This window comes from Hypanus sabinus, chromosome 6 (assembly GCF_030144855.1).
Source record: "Hypanus sabinus isolate sHypSab1 chromosome 6, sHypSab1.hap1, whole genome shotgun sequence".
Classification (NCBI taxonomy): Eukaryota; Metazoa; Chordata; class Chondrichthyes; order Myliobatiformes; family Dasyatidae; genus Hypanus; species Hypanus sabinus.
Genome location: NC_082711.1, coordinates 174,772,749 through 174,791,532, shown reverse-complemented (window position 1 = coordinate 174,791,532; position 18,784 = coordinate 174,772,749). Strand labels below are relative to the sequence as shown.

General features: G+C 40.9%; 1 protein-coding gene across 1 annotated transcript in view; it reads right to left on the bottom strand.

Annotated features, from left to right (window-relative positions):
- cltcb (clathrin, heavy chain b (Hc)) overlaps positions 1-18,784 on the bottom strand; it is an 82,939-nt gene that overhangs the window by 19,455 nt on the left and 44,700 nt on the right. Inside the window, exons 12-22 of the mRNA XM_059973623.1 lie at positions 17,764-17,901; positions 15,240-15,404; positions 14,922-15,102; positions 12,796-12,959; positions 7,218-7,343; positions 6,889-7,031; positions 4,651-4,885; positions 2,975-3,097; positions 2,139-2,284; positions 471-654; positions 194-386 (exon numbers count right to left, since the gene is read on the bottom strand). Of these exons, the coding sequence (XP_059829606.1) occupies positions 194-386; positions 471-654; positions 2,139-2,284; positions 2,975-3,097; positions 4,651-4,885; positions 6,889-7,031; positions 7,218-7,343; positions 12,796-12,959; positions 14,922-15,102; positions 15,240-15,404; positions 17,764-17,901 (1,798 nt within the window). The remainder of the gene's footprint in view (positions 1-193; positions 387-470; positions 655-2,138; positions 2,285-2,974; positions 3,098-4,650; positions 4,886-6,888; positions 7,032-7,217; positions 7,344-12,795; positions 12,960-14,921; positions 15,103-15,239; positions 15,405-17,763; positions 17,902-18,784) is intronic.

The window sequence follows — 18,784 nt, the reverse complement described above, 5'->3', positions numbered from 1 at the left end:
ACCCAGGAACTCGGAAGAAAGTCATATGGTTGCAGAATATAATAAAAATTGCACAAACAAACAATGCCAGGTCAGGACTGACCCCTGGGAGATCATTCTACTAGGGTGTGCCACTACCCTTCGAATAACCAAATCTTACAATTAACCTTTTAATGGAGCTCAATGAAAAGTATTAATCATTTTAAGAACATACCACTTTTGTTGGCTGCTTCTACAACCTCCATGTATGATGAAGGGTCATCTGCCTTGATATAGGAGTCGATGGCCTCTTTAACCATTTCTTTCTGCAGCTGGGCTTTAGCCAGTTGGCTCCACACTGCAGGCTCATTACACCGTTCAGCAAATTCATACGCACGATCGAGATTGCCAATGTGTTCGATCAGCACCTACAGAATGTTTAAAAGGCTGTGATCTCCCCTTAATGGACAAAGCTTCAAATCGCGCAGTTTGTTCAAGCTTCACCATCCTACCTGCACTGCTGATGTGTTCACATCAAACTTCCTGAAAATGGCAAATGCCTCTTCAAAGAGCTCATTGCTGATGGCAATGTTGGCTATGTCAGGAGCATCATAGTTATCCAGACGATTGATATACTCCATCACACGGGTACGGTCAGCTTTGATGGCAGTAAGGATCAACAAGTTCTGCAGATTCCTGGTTCCAGAGCAGAAGGACTAATCTTAGAATTGAACTCTGCTAATACTGTCAAGATAAGCTTTTAGGGCAACTATTGTTCCTCACACTGCAAGAATTCATAATGGACCCTCAAAATGCAAGTTTGTATTTTAGCAGATTAGCTTTATTCATCACATGTACACTGAAACAGAGTGAAACGTTCCCCCACCCCATTAATGACCAATATAGTCCAAGGATTGTGCTGGGGCAACCCACTTCCAGCAGCAATATAACATGCCCACAACTCACTAACTCTAACCGTGTCTCTGGAATGTGGGAGGAAAGCAGAAAAGAGTCACGGGGTGAACGTACTATACAACTTCCTTAGACAACAGCAGGAATTGATCCTAGATCAGCAATTGTTGGCACAATAGAGCAATGTGCTAATGGATATGCTACCACGCTGCGCCTGGTATGGCATTGAATCCACCTTGCTTTTATCCAAAGCGTACAATAAGTACTTGTGACAACTCTTCCTTGCAGAAGGGGCAAGGTAGTGTAGCCGTTAGCATAACTCTTTTTACAGCAATAGCGATCAAGGTTCAATAGGACCTGCCACTGTTTGTAGGAAGTTTGTACGTTCGCCATGACCTCATAAGTTTGCTCTAGTTTCAAGATGAAAGGTTAGCTTTGTTGGTCACATGTACATTGAAACGTATTGCTTTGCATCAACAACCACAGCCCAAGGATTGTGGTGGGCAAGTGCTGTCACACTATCAGCACTAACACCGCATACCCAAACTTACGAGCTCAAGGCCTAACTGTATGTCTTTGGAGCCGGGGGGGGGGGGAGAAACAGAGAACCCAAAGGAAACCAATGTGGTCACAGGGAGAACATAAAAGCTCCCTACAAGATAGCACCAAGAAAAATTGAGCCTCAGTTGGTGATCACTGGCTCTGTAAAGCAATTGTGATAACCACTGTGCTACCGTGCCACCCTCCCACATTCTAAACATGTATTGGTTAATTGGTCACATAGGTGTAATTGGGCAACATGGGCTGGTTGGACCCATTACTGTGCTATATCTCTAAATGGAAAAAGAACAACCACTTTTCATAGCCCCAACCTCACTGATACTGGGGCCAATTACACAACTAGTATCCATGTTTCTGAGTAGAAGAATTCAAATTAGATTTACTGTATCTTAAGATTCAAATACAAAGTTAGAAAGGCCTTCAGAGTGTAGTCAATTCTTATACGAATAGAAAGAAAGCCCCTGGGCACCCTGAACAATTGACACATTAGGTGATTTGTCCTTCTTGGGTCTCCATAGACCAGCAACCAAAAGGCCAGAATAAAAAGCTTCAGGCTCAGGCATGGATGAGACCCAGGAGACATAGTAAAGTTGCTATTTTAAAAAAATGCAGCCTCTTACAGACATTCCTGCCAATACCAGAGTACAAATTGATCTAGACTGAAAACTTCATTATTTGTCTAGTTGAAATACTGATTATTGATTTACCTGTGTTCACTGAAGACTGAATTGTCCAGGACAATTTTCTCCAACAATTCAATTAATTCATTTGGAAGGTCAGCAGTCATAAAAGCTTTCACAGTAACAGAGACCTCCTCGGGATCCTGCGTTTCTGACAGAGCCGTCTGTACCACCTGACCGGGGGAGGAGGAGGTGGAAATAGTATTATGAGCTTCAAACCAGACTCAAATTTCCAAACAAAAGGAACACCACGCTTCCAGTTTTCAGATTTATCACAGGTGCATTGAAATACTGTGGTGAAATGCATCGTTTGCATTAACAATCAAGCACACTCAAGAATGTGCTGAGGGAAGCCCACAAGTGTCACCACAAATTTCAGTGCCAACATAGCATGCCCAACATGCCTGGCAGAACAAAAACACACCAAGTGACAAAGCCACAAGAGCAAAACAAACCCCATTCCTCAGTCCTCAAAACTCCAGGACAGGCCATCTTATTTGGTCTCAAGCAGACATCAGTTTTTCCATTTGATGCCCTCAAACTGGTAGGCTAACACCCTAACTGATTCTCCAGTACATTAGGAGCTCAGTCCTTAATGGACCACAATCACATGTAGGTTTTACCCCTCCACCTACAAATTTAAAATGATGACCCGTGAATGCTGCTGAAAGATTCACACTGAATTTCCTGGATATAGTACAAAGACTCGAGACAGCTTAATCCCATTGAAGAGGATGCAATTTCAAGGTACCAATGGGTATGCCCTCCATATCATAATTAAAAGACAATTATGTAAAATATGTGTCTACATGTACCCCATATACTCTTTAGAGTCTAGATATGAAGTTACTTTTGATTCTTACTTGGTCAATAAGTGGCCTTCTGTAAGGATTGGTTTCTTGCAGGACATTTGCCCAGAGCTCAGGATCTTTCCGGCGAACCAAGTAACGTGACAGGCTTTTGAACAGAGAGTTCTCATTGCACACCTATAAAAAGGAGGGGGGACAAAAAAAAAGAGTTCAAGAATACTTCAATAGTTTGAAACAGTTTAAAGCGATTTGACAGGAACTCCAGGTGCAAATTTTTCCACAGAGGGTGTTGTACACATGCAGATAGCGGCTAGAGAGTGGTTGTGGTAGGTATATTAACATTTAAAGCTCATCTGTATGATTACATGGATAGGAAAGACTTATCGACGGATATGGGCCAAATACAGCAATTAAGATAAGTCACGGTTGGCATGGGTGAGCTGGGCCAAAAGGGTTTGTTTCTCTGCTGTATTATTCTGACTCCAAAATAAAGACTGAGTTATCAAACTTATATGCTCAAATCTTAGGGATACTCTTTCCCTCTGTTCCCATCATCCAGTTTTTCCTCCCTTTGCTCATTCTTCATCTTCCTTATGAAATCTCATAATCTGCAGTCCTCATCTCCACTCATCACCTCCCAGTTTCTGTCACCATCACCCTTCTCTCCCCAACCCAATTCCATCTGCAAATCCAACAATCCTCAATCCTAAAGAAGGGCCTCTGCACAAAACATCAACAATTTGTTTATTTCCATAGTTGCTGCCTGACCCGCTGAGATCCACAAGCATTTTCTTCTGCTTTGGACCCAGCTACTGGTCACCACCTTTGCCCCACAACTCTATAATTACAACCTCCCCTTTCAATCCAGATGAGGAGTCGCACTCCAAAACATCAACTGTGTTTCCATCCACAGATGCTGCCCGACTTCCTACAGCAACCTCTTAAAAACTTAATAAGCTGTTTTCTCAGGGAAAGGTTGTGTCATGGTAAAGTGTCAAGTGTTCAAGATGAATTCACCGAGTTAACTAGCAAGCTTAAAAGGTTACTATTCTTCAAGCCAGGTTGAAGTCTCAAGGCATATACCAATTTAAGCCCAGTTCCCAATACGTTCTAATGCTAATTATCTTATTATTTAACACTAGGAAGCTCCGAGGTCACTCAATTAACTTAGAAGCATACATGAACATTACTTCAAAATGCTCCTACTCGGCATTTCACCGAGAGCCTCATTATGAAACAGTAAATGAAGGGCAAACTCGATTTCTTTTTACATTTTTGTAAACTACAAAATTTTACAAGGTTGTTGTCGGAACTCAAGGACACAACATACGGTGAAACATTGGATAGGTTAGAACTTTATTCCCTGGCGTGTAGGTGAATAAGGGGAGATATGAGAGAGGTATACAAAATTATGAGTATAGTTAGGGTAAATGCAAGCAGGTTTTTAGGGGAGATTTGAACTAAAGGTCATTGGACAATGATGAAAGGCAAATATTTAAGGGGAACCCGAGGTGAAACTTCTTCACTCAGGAGGGTGGTTCAAGTGTGGAATGAGCTGCTAGATTAAGTATTGGATGCAGGTTCAATTTCAGCATTTGAGGGGTTTGGAAGGTACATGGATGGGAGGGGGCCATGAGACTAGGCAGAATGCAGTTTAGCACAGCTCGGTGCTATAGCACTATGATTCTATTTGTCTATAATAGGCAACCACCCCCCCCTCCATCACTCACATTGATGAGCTCCATGTCACACTGGCCTCGTTCATAGGCCACACAGGCCAGGTGAGGGTCCCTCTTTTCACAGTACTTGCCCACCACTCTGCTATCGTAATATGGATTCTCCCGCAGGAAGCGCTCGGGATTGTTGTTGCTGTCGATGTAAATCTTTGCCAGTGCATTATGGGTGGCAGGCTCCTCGCAACCTTCGTGAATTCGAGATTCCAGCCAGGGGAGCAGCAATTTCAACCTGCAAACAATGTACACATTTACAACAGGAAATGCACTCTTTTCCAAGTTGGCCAATAAGTATAAATCGGGCAACACCAAACAGTCTGAGAGAACAAATACCAAATCAATTTGGAATGACAGAGGATGGAAGGTGAGTTGGTGGAGGTGTACAAGATAGAGTAAGAGAGTGAACAGCCAGCAGCGTGCAAATGGCTAATACAAGGGGGGCATCATTTTAAGGTGACTGGAGGGAAGTATGGGGGGGGGGGGGTGGTGAGAGAAAATTAAGTCAAAGATAGATTTTTTTTTAAAAATAGGAACAGTGTTAGGGAAGTGGACCACGCTGACAAGGTGGTGGCAGAGGCAGTTACATTAAGGACATTTTAGACTCAGGCACATGAATGAAAGCAAAATGGAGGACTGTGGGAGAGAAAAGTTAGATTGATCTTAGAGTTGGTTAAGAAGTAAGCACAATCGAGAGTTGAAGAGCACATACAGTTCTGTTCTGTCCTTCATCCCAGTCTTATACAGATTTGGCAAAAAAGTTTGGGGGAACAGAAACCGGAAGATCAGGTATACAATACCTATAAAAAATATTCACACCCCTTGAAAATTTTCATGTTTTATTGCTTACAACATAATCAGTGGATTTAATTTGGCTTTTTGTTTTACACCGATCAACAGAAAAGACTCGTGTCAAAGTGAAAACAAATTTCTACAAATTGATCTAAATTTATTACTAATAAACAAAATAATTGCAAAATTACTCACCACCTTCAAGTCTGTGTTTAGTAGATGCACCTTTGGCAGCAATTACAACCCAGAGTGTGTGGATAGGTCTCTAGCAGTTTTGCACTTCTGGACACAGCAATTCCTACCACCCCCCCATTCTTCCCCCCCCCCCCCCCGTTATTTTTCACAAAACTGTCAGATTGCACGGGGACCATGAGTGAACAGCCTTTTTCCAAGTCCTACCATAAATACTAACTTGGATTGAGGTCTGGACTCTGACTTGGCTACTCCAGCACATTAGCAGATCAGCCATGATCTTATTGAATGGCGGGGCAGGCTCGAAGGGCTAGATGGCCTACTCCTGGTCCTATTTCTTATGACTGCACACAAGTCTCCGAAAACAGATCTCAATTTAACTAATTATGTGACTTTAAAGCCAATTGGCTACACCAGTGATGATTTGGTGTCATATTAAAGGGGGTGAATACTTATGCAACCAATTATTAGTGCTTTATATTTTAACTTGGATCACTTTGTAGAGATCTGTTTTCACTTTGACACAGAAGAGTCGGTTTCTGTTGATCAGTGTCACGAAAATGCCAAATCCACTGTGATTCACTGTCATAAAACAGTAAGTATTCAGGACCCCACCCACCCCCCAAACTGGAACTTTTCCAAGTTTTAAAGGGCACTTTACCAAGCTCCAAAACAGAACAACGTTACAACCACAGGGTTGTGTACAAAGCACTTCACAACCAGTGATGCCCACTTGCTTTAAATTTTACAGATGTACCAGATCAGGTTTGTTATCATTGACATACATCAATAAATTTATTTAGTGGCAGCAGTACAATGCAATGCAATAATTTAGAATAAAAAACAAAACAGTGCAAAGAGCAAAATAGTGAGGCAGTGTTCCTGAACATTTCAGAAATCTGATGGAGGGGAAGAAGCTGTTCCTAAAATGTTGAGTGGGTGCCTTTACCTTGATGGTGGTAATGAGAGGAGGACCTACACCGCATCTTTTGGTTAACGGTCTATTGATTATCCTGACACTAAATGGACAAGCATATATGCCTATATGGAGTACGAAAACAGACCAGATCAAGTCAATGGCAGAGTGGAACTGCGTCTGGAGCAGTGCTTGGTTCTGAAAAATCTTTCCATGTCTCAGCTGAGGAAATCTGAAATCAGTATGGATTATTCCAACTAAAATCCATGAAGCGCATCAGCAAAGAATCAATCACTTTGGCAAGATCAGCCTGAAGAGTCATAGAATGGTTTTGATACCTGTTTCGTTTCTCTACTTCAGCAACCAGTTCATCGGTGGAAAACTGTCCACGAACGACAAGTATCAGATTTTTGATGACATCTTCAGAACAATCCACATCAAGCAGCCCTCCAACCACGACTGGCAAACGACTTGGATTCACCTGTGCAAGATTATTGAGTTTTTGACACATTTTAGTTGCAGTAGAATAGCAGATGTATGTGGGCAAAATGTACTCTTTGCATACAAGCAGCAACAAAAGTGGCAAATTTAGCTTTTCACCACAGAAACCATTCCCAAAATCCCACAAACCACTAGACAAAAGCATTGTCCCTCAGAGTTCTCTCACCTTCTGAACATAGATCTCAATGTACTTCTGCAGGTTGTTGCGGTACAGATATAACACCAGGTCGTGCACAAAGTCAAAACGATCACACACTATTATCAGTGGCAGCTGGTCCGTCAATTTGGCCTCCTGGAAACAAAACATAACAAGTAGTTTTGGAGTTCAAAAGCACAAGCCATCTGTTGTTCTTGACAGAACCAAGTGTGACATTTTCAGATACATAACCTTGACATGCAGAAAGAGTGCTGCTTTCCTCTAGTAAAAGCATCTTGTCAAATTATAAATATTCTAATGTACACCCTGTAATGGATCACTCAAGTTATGCCAAAAACATTTAAAAAGGCAGTAAAATGGATCATGTCCAAGATATGCTCAGGAAAAGGAACTTTAGTGTTAAAGAGATTGATGTGAAGAACAAAAGATAAATAGGGTTTACAATGAAGAGCAACAAACAAAATGCTGGAGGAACTCAGATCAGTCGGCATCTATGGAGTCAACATTTCGGGCTGAGACCCTTGATCAGCCTCTCCATAGATGCTGCCTGACTTGCCAAGTTCCTCCAGCATTGAGTGTGTTGCTCAAGATTTGTAAATATGCAGAATTTCATGTTTACAAAGATTTATATTTTACCTTTATACAGTCTACTTACTGGTTAACATTTTACCTCAAATTCTAGTCAAAGTCTCAGTTAATTCAAACAGATTCCAAAACATTAAGCTTACTCAATATGTCGTACTAGCTGTAGGTGACAAAAACTCAAAAGTTGTTTGAAAACTGTTTTGACAATTCTTACTATCAAATAAAGGCATCTTGTACACATGTTCCTCTAAGGAATGAGCAACTATCTATGAACAGGGTTCTAAAAACAAGCCATTAAGTCTAGTTCATCTTAAATGCATCTTTGTTCTAATCATCAAATCTAATCCATTTTAACACAAGGACATGGCACACACTGCTTGGCTGAGCAAGGAACATTAGAGATTCTGCTTGCAACAGTTAGTGGCTCCTGCACCAGATCTGTAGCCTTAAATGCTAGCAAGGCCTGTCCAAATTTTTCACATTTTCATCCTTAGCATAATACCTTTTCAGCGACAAACCAGATTAGATGCATTAAGATAACAAACCCAAAGCTATTGCAATGATCTTCAAGTTTGCAATTACTGCAGGATTAGCACTCTGGGACTGGAAAGTAGATGTTAACAATTGGATGGAATTTTAAATCTGATTTGGAAAATGCATTTCAGCCAGTCTGCAGTATACCAACTCCCAAGTGCTGTGCCCAGTTCTCAAATGGCCCATTTCTGTCATCTGTACTTAAACAATCCTGCAAGAAACATCTCCATTTTAGTTCTTAACAGCAGCATTTCTGCCAATAGGAGGAGAAAGAAATTCAATGTTCCCCGCCTCTTAGCGACTTTTAATGATGCACCAAGGGAAGCATTCTGGCTTGGTATGGCAAATGCCCTTCAAATGACTGCAAGGAACTACAGACAGCTGAGGACGCAACTCAGTCACTAGGGAAGAGGCTGATTCCCATGTGCTGTTCACACTTTGTGACCTCAGTAATGCAGCCAATATAATCCATCCACCCTGGGTATTCTCTTCTCCCACTGGCAAAAAGATTCAAAAGCCTGAAAGCACATACCACAGGCTAAAGGACAACCTCAATCCCACTGTTCTCAGACTCATGAATGGACCTCTTGCATGACAAGATGGATGCAAACTCAAAATCTACCTCATTATGATCTTGACTTTATCATTTACCTGCACTGTACTCCATAGCCTTTACACTTTATTCTGCACTGTTATTTGTTTTACCTTATTCTAAGAGAATGTGCTGTGTACTGATCTGTACGAACAGCATGCTCGATAAGCTTTCCACTGTATTTTGCTACACGTGACTTTTCATTCAGCAACACCTCAAGACTTTGTACCAAGGACATTTTATGGGAACACCAAAACCACTCCCATTTAGGACAAGGAAGTGAAATAACTATAAATATAACATTCAACTGATAAAATTTGATGACTAAGTGTTTCAGCATCTGACTCACTAGGGCCCTACTTCTATGTTCTCTTTAAACTTACCAAATAGTGAAAAATTATACCATGCAAGAATGAGGTATTAATTGGAAAAACAAATAATCTGGATAATCCAGTAGTGTGCCACCAAGCCCATCAGCCTACAGTATTACTGTGTTAAAACTGCTACCAAACCACACAAAACTCTACCAGTCAGAGCTCACATTGGACAAAATGCAGTTATCAAAACTACCAACTATTATTTCCCTTGCTTTCATGGACCAGTTACTAGTGAATTGACCCCAAATTGCTCAAGGTGCCCAATGCCAGTTCTGTAGCTGTGAAGTCAATTAACCTGACACCAGATTCCAATTTACATTTTCCATTTAAACTGTGGGGTTCCAAATACTTAACTCTGCCTTCTGATACTGAATGTCCACTTCTGCTCAAAACATTGACAAATTTGTAAGTTAATCAGCATCAAATGAATTGCAAATCATTTATCTTTGGACAACTGGTGACAGACGCAGTTGAAATCCAACACTACCCTTTACCCTATGATTCCCCTTGCAATCAGGTCTGCCCAAAGTTGGACACAAACTTTTAATGTTGATTAAGTTCAAGGTCATCTCTTACCCATTTTAAGAAACCCGGTGAGGCTGGGGTCATTTAGCTGGCTGCAGTGTAAATTAGCATTTATTGTCCATTCCCCAATTATCCTTCAATAAGGTACTCAGAGTTAGAAGTCAATCATTCCAAGTTATAAACCAGACAATATAGTATGGCAAGTCCTCTTCAGATAATGTGCTTTTCTGATGCTTACTCTAACCAATCCTAGATACTCATTCAAGATACTGAATTCCCTGATGAGATGGTGAACTTGGATGTGCCTAATCAGTAATCTAGCTATGTGGATTAGTCCAGTGAACCTGCCATACCCTTATGCCATTTCGAGTCTAGTTTTCAGTGGAAAGTATCAGATAAAGATGGATTTCATGTGTGCAATTCAACACTGCTTGCTTGACTGAAGATGCAGCCTAGACAATTTCTCAGGTTTGAGAGAGGTTGCAAAAAGTACCAAAACCATGATAACGGTCAAGACCATTTAGCTTTACTGTATTTTAATTTGGAGGTCTAAATATGAACTAAATGCTTCACCAATAAGACTGTGACAAAGTTATTCAGCTCAGTCAGAATGCCCTGTCGTGCAAGACTGCATGCAGAGCCGTTTTAGATGCAATGCAATTGGGCAGACTTATGAATTATGAAAAGAAACTTGTGAATACCAGTATACAGTTTATTTTAATTCCATCTCCATATCCAAGAGCACTATCCTGCACCAATACAGAAGGATCAAGTCTGCTTTAACAAAAGGGAAGGAGAAAAAGAGGCAACCTGCAATGTAGTTTACCTGATACATGTCCTGCCCATTCCAAATACAAGGAACAGCACAAAAGACAATAGGCTCCGTCAACAGCAGGTCACCATATTCAGAAATTGATAGCAGACCAAGCTAACGTTCTCAAACATTATATTATAAGAACAAGCTTCTACAGCTTTGTCAGTTCTATTGCAGCGGGAAGCTTTAAGCACTTAATGGCTGCCTTCACAGCAATGAATTAAAGGTTTTTTGTCAACAGGTTTGATGTTTGTGGTGGTGGTGGTGGGGAGGGGGTGAATGGGATCTGTAAAACACTTAATGTAGCTGATTAGATCAATGCAGAACAAGTCAAGGTACAAATAACCAATCTCAGCTACAAATTCAACACCTCATTTTGAAAATCATTCAAATTCTAGCGCAAGCCTTCTGAGCCAATAGTGCATTGGTAAGGGCAGGGTAGCTATAAAGCCTTTAAAATTAGTTCAGACAGGTTAGGGCCCATTGCCTCAGCCCATGGGATCCAGGGCAAACTGGATCGGCGAGGAAGTGTGTCATTTTCAGAAATGGATATCCAATACTTCTAATACCCAGCAAGGACCTGTGCTGGGACTGTTGCTGTTTGACATATGCATGTCTTGGAGGCAAGATCTGCAAGGATTACTGATTGAGCAGAAAGTGGTTTTAGGTTTGAGAGAGAAAATCTAAATCATTGTCAAAGTGGACTGAAGTGGCAAATGGAGTTTAATCCAGAAATGAGGTGATGCATTTTAGGAGCACTAACGAGGCTAGGACATCTTTTGAAATAAGGGCTTGGTGTATGAGGAACGGAGGGATCTTGGAGAACAAAGTTCTTAGATCTTGGGAGGTGGCAGAGGTAAAATGGTTAAGACGACAATGCTGGCCCTCACTGGTCAGGACATGGAATACAGATTTTGCTCCAATTTCATAAAGATTGCGTATTTAATCATTATAAAGGTGGAGCGCAATCTTCTACATCTGCATTCAGTATCATGGCCAATATTCTATACTTAAGACACCCTTCTATGCATCCCTCTGTCTTAGGGGGATCTCAGTGGTCAGGACATTGAATGCAGACAGATTATGTAACATAAAAGCTCAGCCAGACCCAGCTGAAGCTGTGTTCGTCACAGTAAAGACAACAGATAAAAGCACTAGAGAGGTGCAAAGGAGATTCACCAAAATATTGCCTGGGATGGAGCAGTCACATGGAGAGACTGCAAAAGCTATGTTTGTTCCCCTGGGGCAGTTAAGAGGACAGTAATTGAGGTATATAAAAAACGAGTATAGATTGGGTATAGAGTAGAAAACTTCTCAAAAACAGATAAAACTAGATAGCATTGGCTTAGAGCAAGGGCAGGAGGAGATACAAGGGAGATCGTCACCCAAAGAATGGCAAGTACCTGCTTGAATGACAAGATTTTCTTGAGAGAATGGATGAAGCTGGTTTGCTGAGAGCATTCAAGAGTCTCAATGAACATGCAGCATTGTTCAAGGGTTGAGCTTGGATTAATACCAAATGGTACTCACTAGTAAGCCTAGATAAGCTGGGACAAATGACCCATTTCATGCTGTGTGAATTTGACTACCAATGCTTGGTCTTGAGGTTCAGCCTAGACACTTTATGAATGAGTAGCCTGAAGTTCAGCTCAAGAGAAGTGAACAGTTTACTACACAAAAAACTACAGGGGCCTATAATCAGAAGAATAGCAAGTGCAAATGTTGAACCATTTTTGGCAAATAAACAGCTTCATAACAGATTTAAGAGACTCTTTGATGGGTACATGGATGAAAGAAAAATGGAGGGCAGTGGAATAAAAGCATTAGATTGATCTTGAAGGTTAAAAGGATGGCACAACTTTAAAGGCTGAAGGGCCTGTACTGTGCCATGTTCTTCAATCAAGCCAACTCAAACATGTGCATTTTGTGCCAACAGGCATCAACTGGGACAAATATATGAAATCCTATTTATTAAACATTTCTATGGGTCAGTCAAATTTGAATCCCATGCACAGACAGGAACTTTGGGCAGGGGACAATCTATAAGAAATTTGTTTGGAAATAAGGATCGCAAAGCAATCTGCTGAGCAATAGTAATACCAGCTATTAAAACTGACCTACAGAGGTTATGGAGGAGCTTGACAAATTAAAATAATTTACCTTGAGGAAGTTCTTCACACGTTCTGGGTCATAGCAATTGCTTTCACGACAGATTCGCTCCACCTCTTTGATCTGACCGGTTTTGCAGGCAGCTTGGATATATTTGAAGTGGACTTCTGGATCTTGACTGAAGTTAACAATGGAGCCCAAAAAGTAGAACAGACCTTAAAAGAAACGCTTGTTATAGTATGCCATTCATTAAGGAAGCAGCCACCTTTACTCAATATTGATGGACAAAATCCTCATGTACTTCAAATTTCAGATTTAAAAATCTTGCATGCAAAATTGGAGATATTCATCAAAATGGACAGACTATGAATCATAAACAAGAGATTCTGCAGATGTGGGAAATCCAGAGCAACATGCATAAAGTACTGGCGAAACCAAGCCAAGCAGCATCTATGGAAGGGAATAAGCAGTCAAACTCATTCACGTCCAAAGCACTGGAAGTGCTTCCTGATCAGCATATCAGGAAGTGTCTGTGGAGAGAAATTCTCTCTACCCAAAACAGCTTCCATTACTGTCCATAGATGCTGCCCATTCTGAACTCCTACAGTATTTTCTACGTAGCTCCAAATTTCCACCATCTGCAATCTCTTGCATCTCTACTCAAACCCAAAGCTTTTATTTTGGATACAAGGACAGTGCCCACAATGTTACTTAGAATATGCCCCGTCGATTTGCCAACTATCTTAACTTGCAATTAGCAATTCAACGTTCTTTTCATTGAAGACATGCTCACAAGACAGACAGAATGAAGACCAAAGTAAAAGTCACATGAATAAAGGTTTTGTTCATGTTTATGGTGCCCAAGGAGTAGGAAACAGGGTAGAATTAGCCAAGAAAGGATGGGAAAACAAAGCTTTTCCTAAATTAAAATGCACATCTTTGGATTTCTAATAAAAGGGAAGAAAAGTAAATGCAATATTCAGAAACTTTGTTGAAGTATATTTGCTGTGAAGACAAGCCTAATGAATGAATATGACAGGCAAATTCTTGAAGTGTGACCCAAAATAGTGTACTTGCACCAATTTACTAAACCAGAGTAGTGAAGATTGCAGGTTCAGGTTTAGAAAAGTGCATGGTAGAAGGAACAAAGGGACTTGGGAATCCTTACAGAATTCCCTAAATGTTAATTTGCAGGTTAAGTGAGTAGCAAGGAAATGCAACATTAGCTTTCATTTCCAGGGGACTAGAGTATGAGGCGTTGGTCGCATATTTGGATTACTGAGAGCAGATTTGGGTGTTTAACATAGGAGCAGCATTTTATTGCTCTGGCCTTGCACTCACTGGAATTTAATAGAATGATGGGGGGGGGGGGGGAGAGAGAGAGAAGAGCAGAAATCTCATTGAAACCTATTGAAATATTGAATGCCTAGATAGAGTGGATGTGGAGAGGATCTTTTCAATAGTCCGAGACCAGAGGGCACAGCTTCATTAGAGGAACCCAATATCTACTCTTGCCTTTTTTATACATTTCAAGAAACTTTTAGTATCCTTTATTATTAGCTAGCTTGCTTTCATATTCTATCTTTACCTTCTTAATGACTTTTCAGTTGCATTCTGTTGGATTTTAAAAGCTTCCCAATCCTCCAACTTCTAACCTTTGTTCTTTGGCTTATATGTTGACTTTGACTTCCCTCGTTAGCCACAGTTACATCATCCTGCCTTTAGAATACAACTACATCTTTACAATGCAACTATCCTGTGCCTTCCAAATTGCCCCCAGAAATTCCATGCACTAGTTCACAGAAGGAAGTGGCAACATTGCAAGTTGGCTCAAGTGCTTGAAGAACAGAGGGAATCATCTTTAAATAATAAGGAAGTGGCATTCATTTGAAGACAGTGGCAGTTGCATGGGCACAAACTGATATCAAACAACTTACTGGTGATCCTCTACACATACATGAAGGATCATGGTAAACTTTAATTATACAGGCTGTGGCATTTACTCAAACTGTAATTAAACATGTACCTAGCTAGGAGGGAAATTACAGGACATACTGACAGGGCTGCACTACTCAATTAGAATTAAATTGACAAAAACAATGCTTTCGGCTCACTCAACTCGAATTTAATGCTACATCTCCATGAAGGCAATGCTAAAGAATTTTTCAAACATCTACCTTCAAAGCTCTTGAAAGACTCAAACAGTTCGATCAGTTGCTGTGTTCCAAGTTGCTCATGATACTTGGAGGCAACTTGCACACAGATCTGTAGATTCTGACGGATGTTAGCAGACAGCATGGCACGCAGGCATTCAATAGAATCTTCAACAGAGAGGGAGCCAAAATAATTGACGAGCCACTGTGGAAAGTTTATAGGAATATCAAATTCATAAATCTAATGTTTTTTTTCAACATGGAATTTAGCCATATTAGTTTTAAAATTTAAGAATTATTCCTTCCCCAAGTCCCAAAAACAAATTGTGGAACCTTACTGACCTCCGGATTGAGGAGGTGGGTGTGGACGACAGCACGCTTGATGTCGTAGAGATCTGTATAATGTTCCAGAGCTCTTTGTAGCAGTCCAGCTTTCTCACAGAGTTGAGCAATGTGAGCACGATCATAGTGAGTGAACATCTGATTTCCTAAAATAGCATCTGCTACCTGCAAATAAAACAATGAGCATTTGTAAAAGGAAAAAAAAGAATTTTATGACAATACGCCAGGTTTTGACTAGCACACAATCCCCCTTCAGTCCAGATAAAACATCAGATGTTTCTTAAATTGTCAGGGGCTTGATTTGAAGATATAATCACTGTACAGATGCCAATTCCAAGTGGAAGCACCAGATTGGCCAAACATTTGTGGCCGACTCATAGAAAGCATGTGAGAGGAGCAGAGAGAAAGATATACTGGACACACTGAACACTGCAGTCACTTCCTTCATATTAAAGTAGGCTAAAGTGATAAGACGATTAGACACAGGATCAGAATTAGGCCATTTAATTCACTGAATCTGATCCGCCATACAATCTGGTTGATTTATTTTCCCTCTCAGCCCCATTCATCTGCTTTCTCTCCTTAACCTTTCACACCCTTACTAATCAAGAACCCATCAATCTCCACTTTAAATATACCCAATGGTTTGGCCTCCAGACACCTGTGGAAATAAATTAGACAGATTCACCACCTAAAGAGATTTCTCATTTCTGTTCCAAGGCAATAAACATTTAATGCAGCTTGACAAATAATTCAAGGTGTATTTATGCAGAACAGCCACTAGAGGGAGGATGAGCCAGCCTAAAGGTACATTGCTGTTCCTGTCAACTGAAGGAAGCAGATCAGATTTAATATGACTGGCAAATGGCTGAAATTTGTTGGGGGAAGAAATATAAACTGGTTAGAATTAAGGATGACAAACAACGTTAGTGCATTTAAAATTTTCAGGTGAACATGGAAGATAAGAAATTTTGCAGACTAGTTGGGTATCAGTGAACAATTTACAATGGAAGACAAAGCACACATACTAATCAATATTCCAGCCATTTTAATTCACAATCTCGACTCCAATCTGCTTGCCTTTGCACTCCTGCAGCTCAAACTACACCTCATGGTTACACTGTAATCCAAACTACTGAATTTACTCATTTCAGGTAACACTCCACTTGCAGCACAGATGCGTCTGTACCATAATTGAAATTTGCTCTAACATCAACCAGTGTTTGTGACCTTGATGACTAGTCTATACCTCACCTTAGGCATTCCCTTCCTCACTGCAACACCTATTTCACAGTTTTAAAGGTTTTGACCCCACAGAGCAACTGTTGCTCTCTTCACTGATGCTGTTCGACCTGGTGGATGTTTCCATTGTAGAGTCAGAAATACAGAAAGGGAGTGCTGGCATTGGAGAGGGTCCAGAGGTTCACAAGATAAATCCCAGAATTAAAAGGCTAATGTGTGTATTTGATGACTCTGTGCCCGTACTCACTGGAGTTTAGATAAATGAGGGGGCATCTCATTGAAACCTATTGAATACTAAAGGATTAGATATAGTGGATGTTGAGAGGATGTTTCCTATAGTGGGGGTGGGGTGGGGGAGGGGAGTCTAGAACCAGAGGGCAAGTTTCAAAATAGAAAGACGTCCATTTAGAACAACGAAGAGGAGGAGAAATTTCTTTCGTCAGAGAAATTCTGGTGAATCTGTGGAATTCATTGCCACAGCTGGCTGTAGAGGGCAAATCATTGGGTTTATTTAAAGCGGAGAATGACAGGTTTGTGATTAGTAAAGTGTCAAAGGTTACGGAAGGCTGCAGAATAGGTTTGGGAAGGATAATAAATCAGCTGTGACTAGCAGGGCAGACTGGATGGGCCAAATGGTTTAATTCTGCTTCTCGTCTTAAAGGATGTCTACCAGCCGCACCCTAGATTCTATTATTCAGCCAGACACTTAGGGTAATGCAGTGGCCATTTAATTTACCAGATTTTATTTCTGATGATGACTGCTAAGCATGAGTTTATTACCAAAGTTTTTTTTTGGGGTGGGGGAAGAACGCAAAAAGACACAGCACTTCCTATTAGCAAAGGGTGACGAAACCATATCACCCAGGTAGTCTGTCAACAGCAGGAAGTTGCTGCTAATCCTAGCAAAGCCTAACACTCACCATACCAGCCAGAACACAGACTTAGATTCCACATCCCAGTGCAAGGACCTGGTCCAGCCTGGCCACCACCAACATCAAGGCTAACATAATGCACAGGGCCTTGGAGACATCGTATCACTGACCATTTCCAAGTGTACAGAGTCCCAAACCCCAAGTAGTTCCAGGCAAAGCACAGCTGTCAACATCTCTATACAATAAAGATGCTCTTTTGCACTGTTCTGGAAATTGACGCAAGCGACACATTTTATCGTATACTTCCATCTACATCAGACAAAGCTATCTTTACATCTTTGTTTCTGGACAGCCAAGTGATGTGACTTTGTCAGTCCAAACTGAAAGCACCACTGTATAAAAACCTGTACCTGGGGAGCGTGCATGAGGTTCATTTCCAGGAGCCGAGTCTGGAGGGCACCTTCCGATGGACGGTTATTCTTCAGAGCATCGAGCAGGAAAGACGTGCATTGCTGGATCAGGTTGTATTCCATGAACACGTCGACAATCTGCAACAAGATCACAGTTGGAAGTAGAGGAACTCCTCAGCTTAATATTATTGGACACACACAGGGTGCAATGAAATTCCTTGTTCCCATGAAGCCCAGTAAACAGCATACATGGTAATAAAGACAGCAGCAAGTTTAGAACAGAATGATGCAAAGCAACACAATGCAATCTGAAGTAGTGTAAACAAATGCTGAAGTTAAAAAAAAACAGAAGAGGTGAATTAAGTGTTCAAGAAAATGCCAGGATCGCAGTGTGTGGGGGATGTGAAAGGTGATTGGTTCATAAATTAGTGACTCATTAGGAATCTATCACGGTCCAGAAACAAGTTGATGGCAGACTAGCCGGAATGTGTTTGGCAAACTAGATCGGTCAAAAGGGCCTGTTACTATGCTGTGGACTCTATGACTAAAGAATGATCGTGACAGGAAAAGAAGCGACTTTCTACAAATATTTAATGATGCAGCTAGTCTAATTCTACTGCTGCACAACTTCAGCAAGTTTCCACATCAGCAGTGGCCAAGGGTCATTGGATGAAGTTCAACTAAGTCCAGGCACAGTAAACACTCTGAAGGTAAAACTAAATTTTCTCTATGGCATATTGAGAAATCAGCTCTGAGCTAGCAACCCTGACCAGATAAACAAAAGTTATGGAAACATCACTGAAGTATCCTTCTACATCTGTGTGTGACGGTATTCTTGTGTCTCCACCCAGGACTTGCATAACAGAGTAAACAGAAGGAAAACTACTGACATGAAGGAAACTGTGAATGCCACCAGAGACAGGGGACCCTCAATGGTGCCCTAAACATCAGCAATGTAACGAGAAGAAAACTGAGGGCTGATTAAACATTTTCTACGCCTGATCTTCCATTAAAAAAAAGG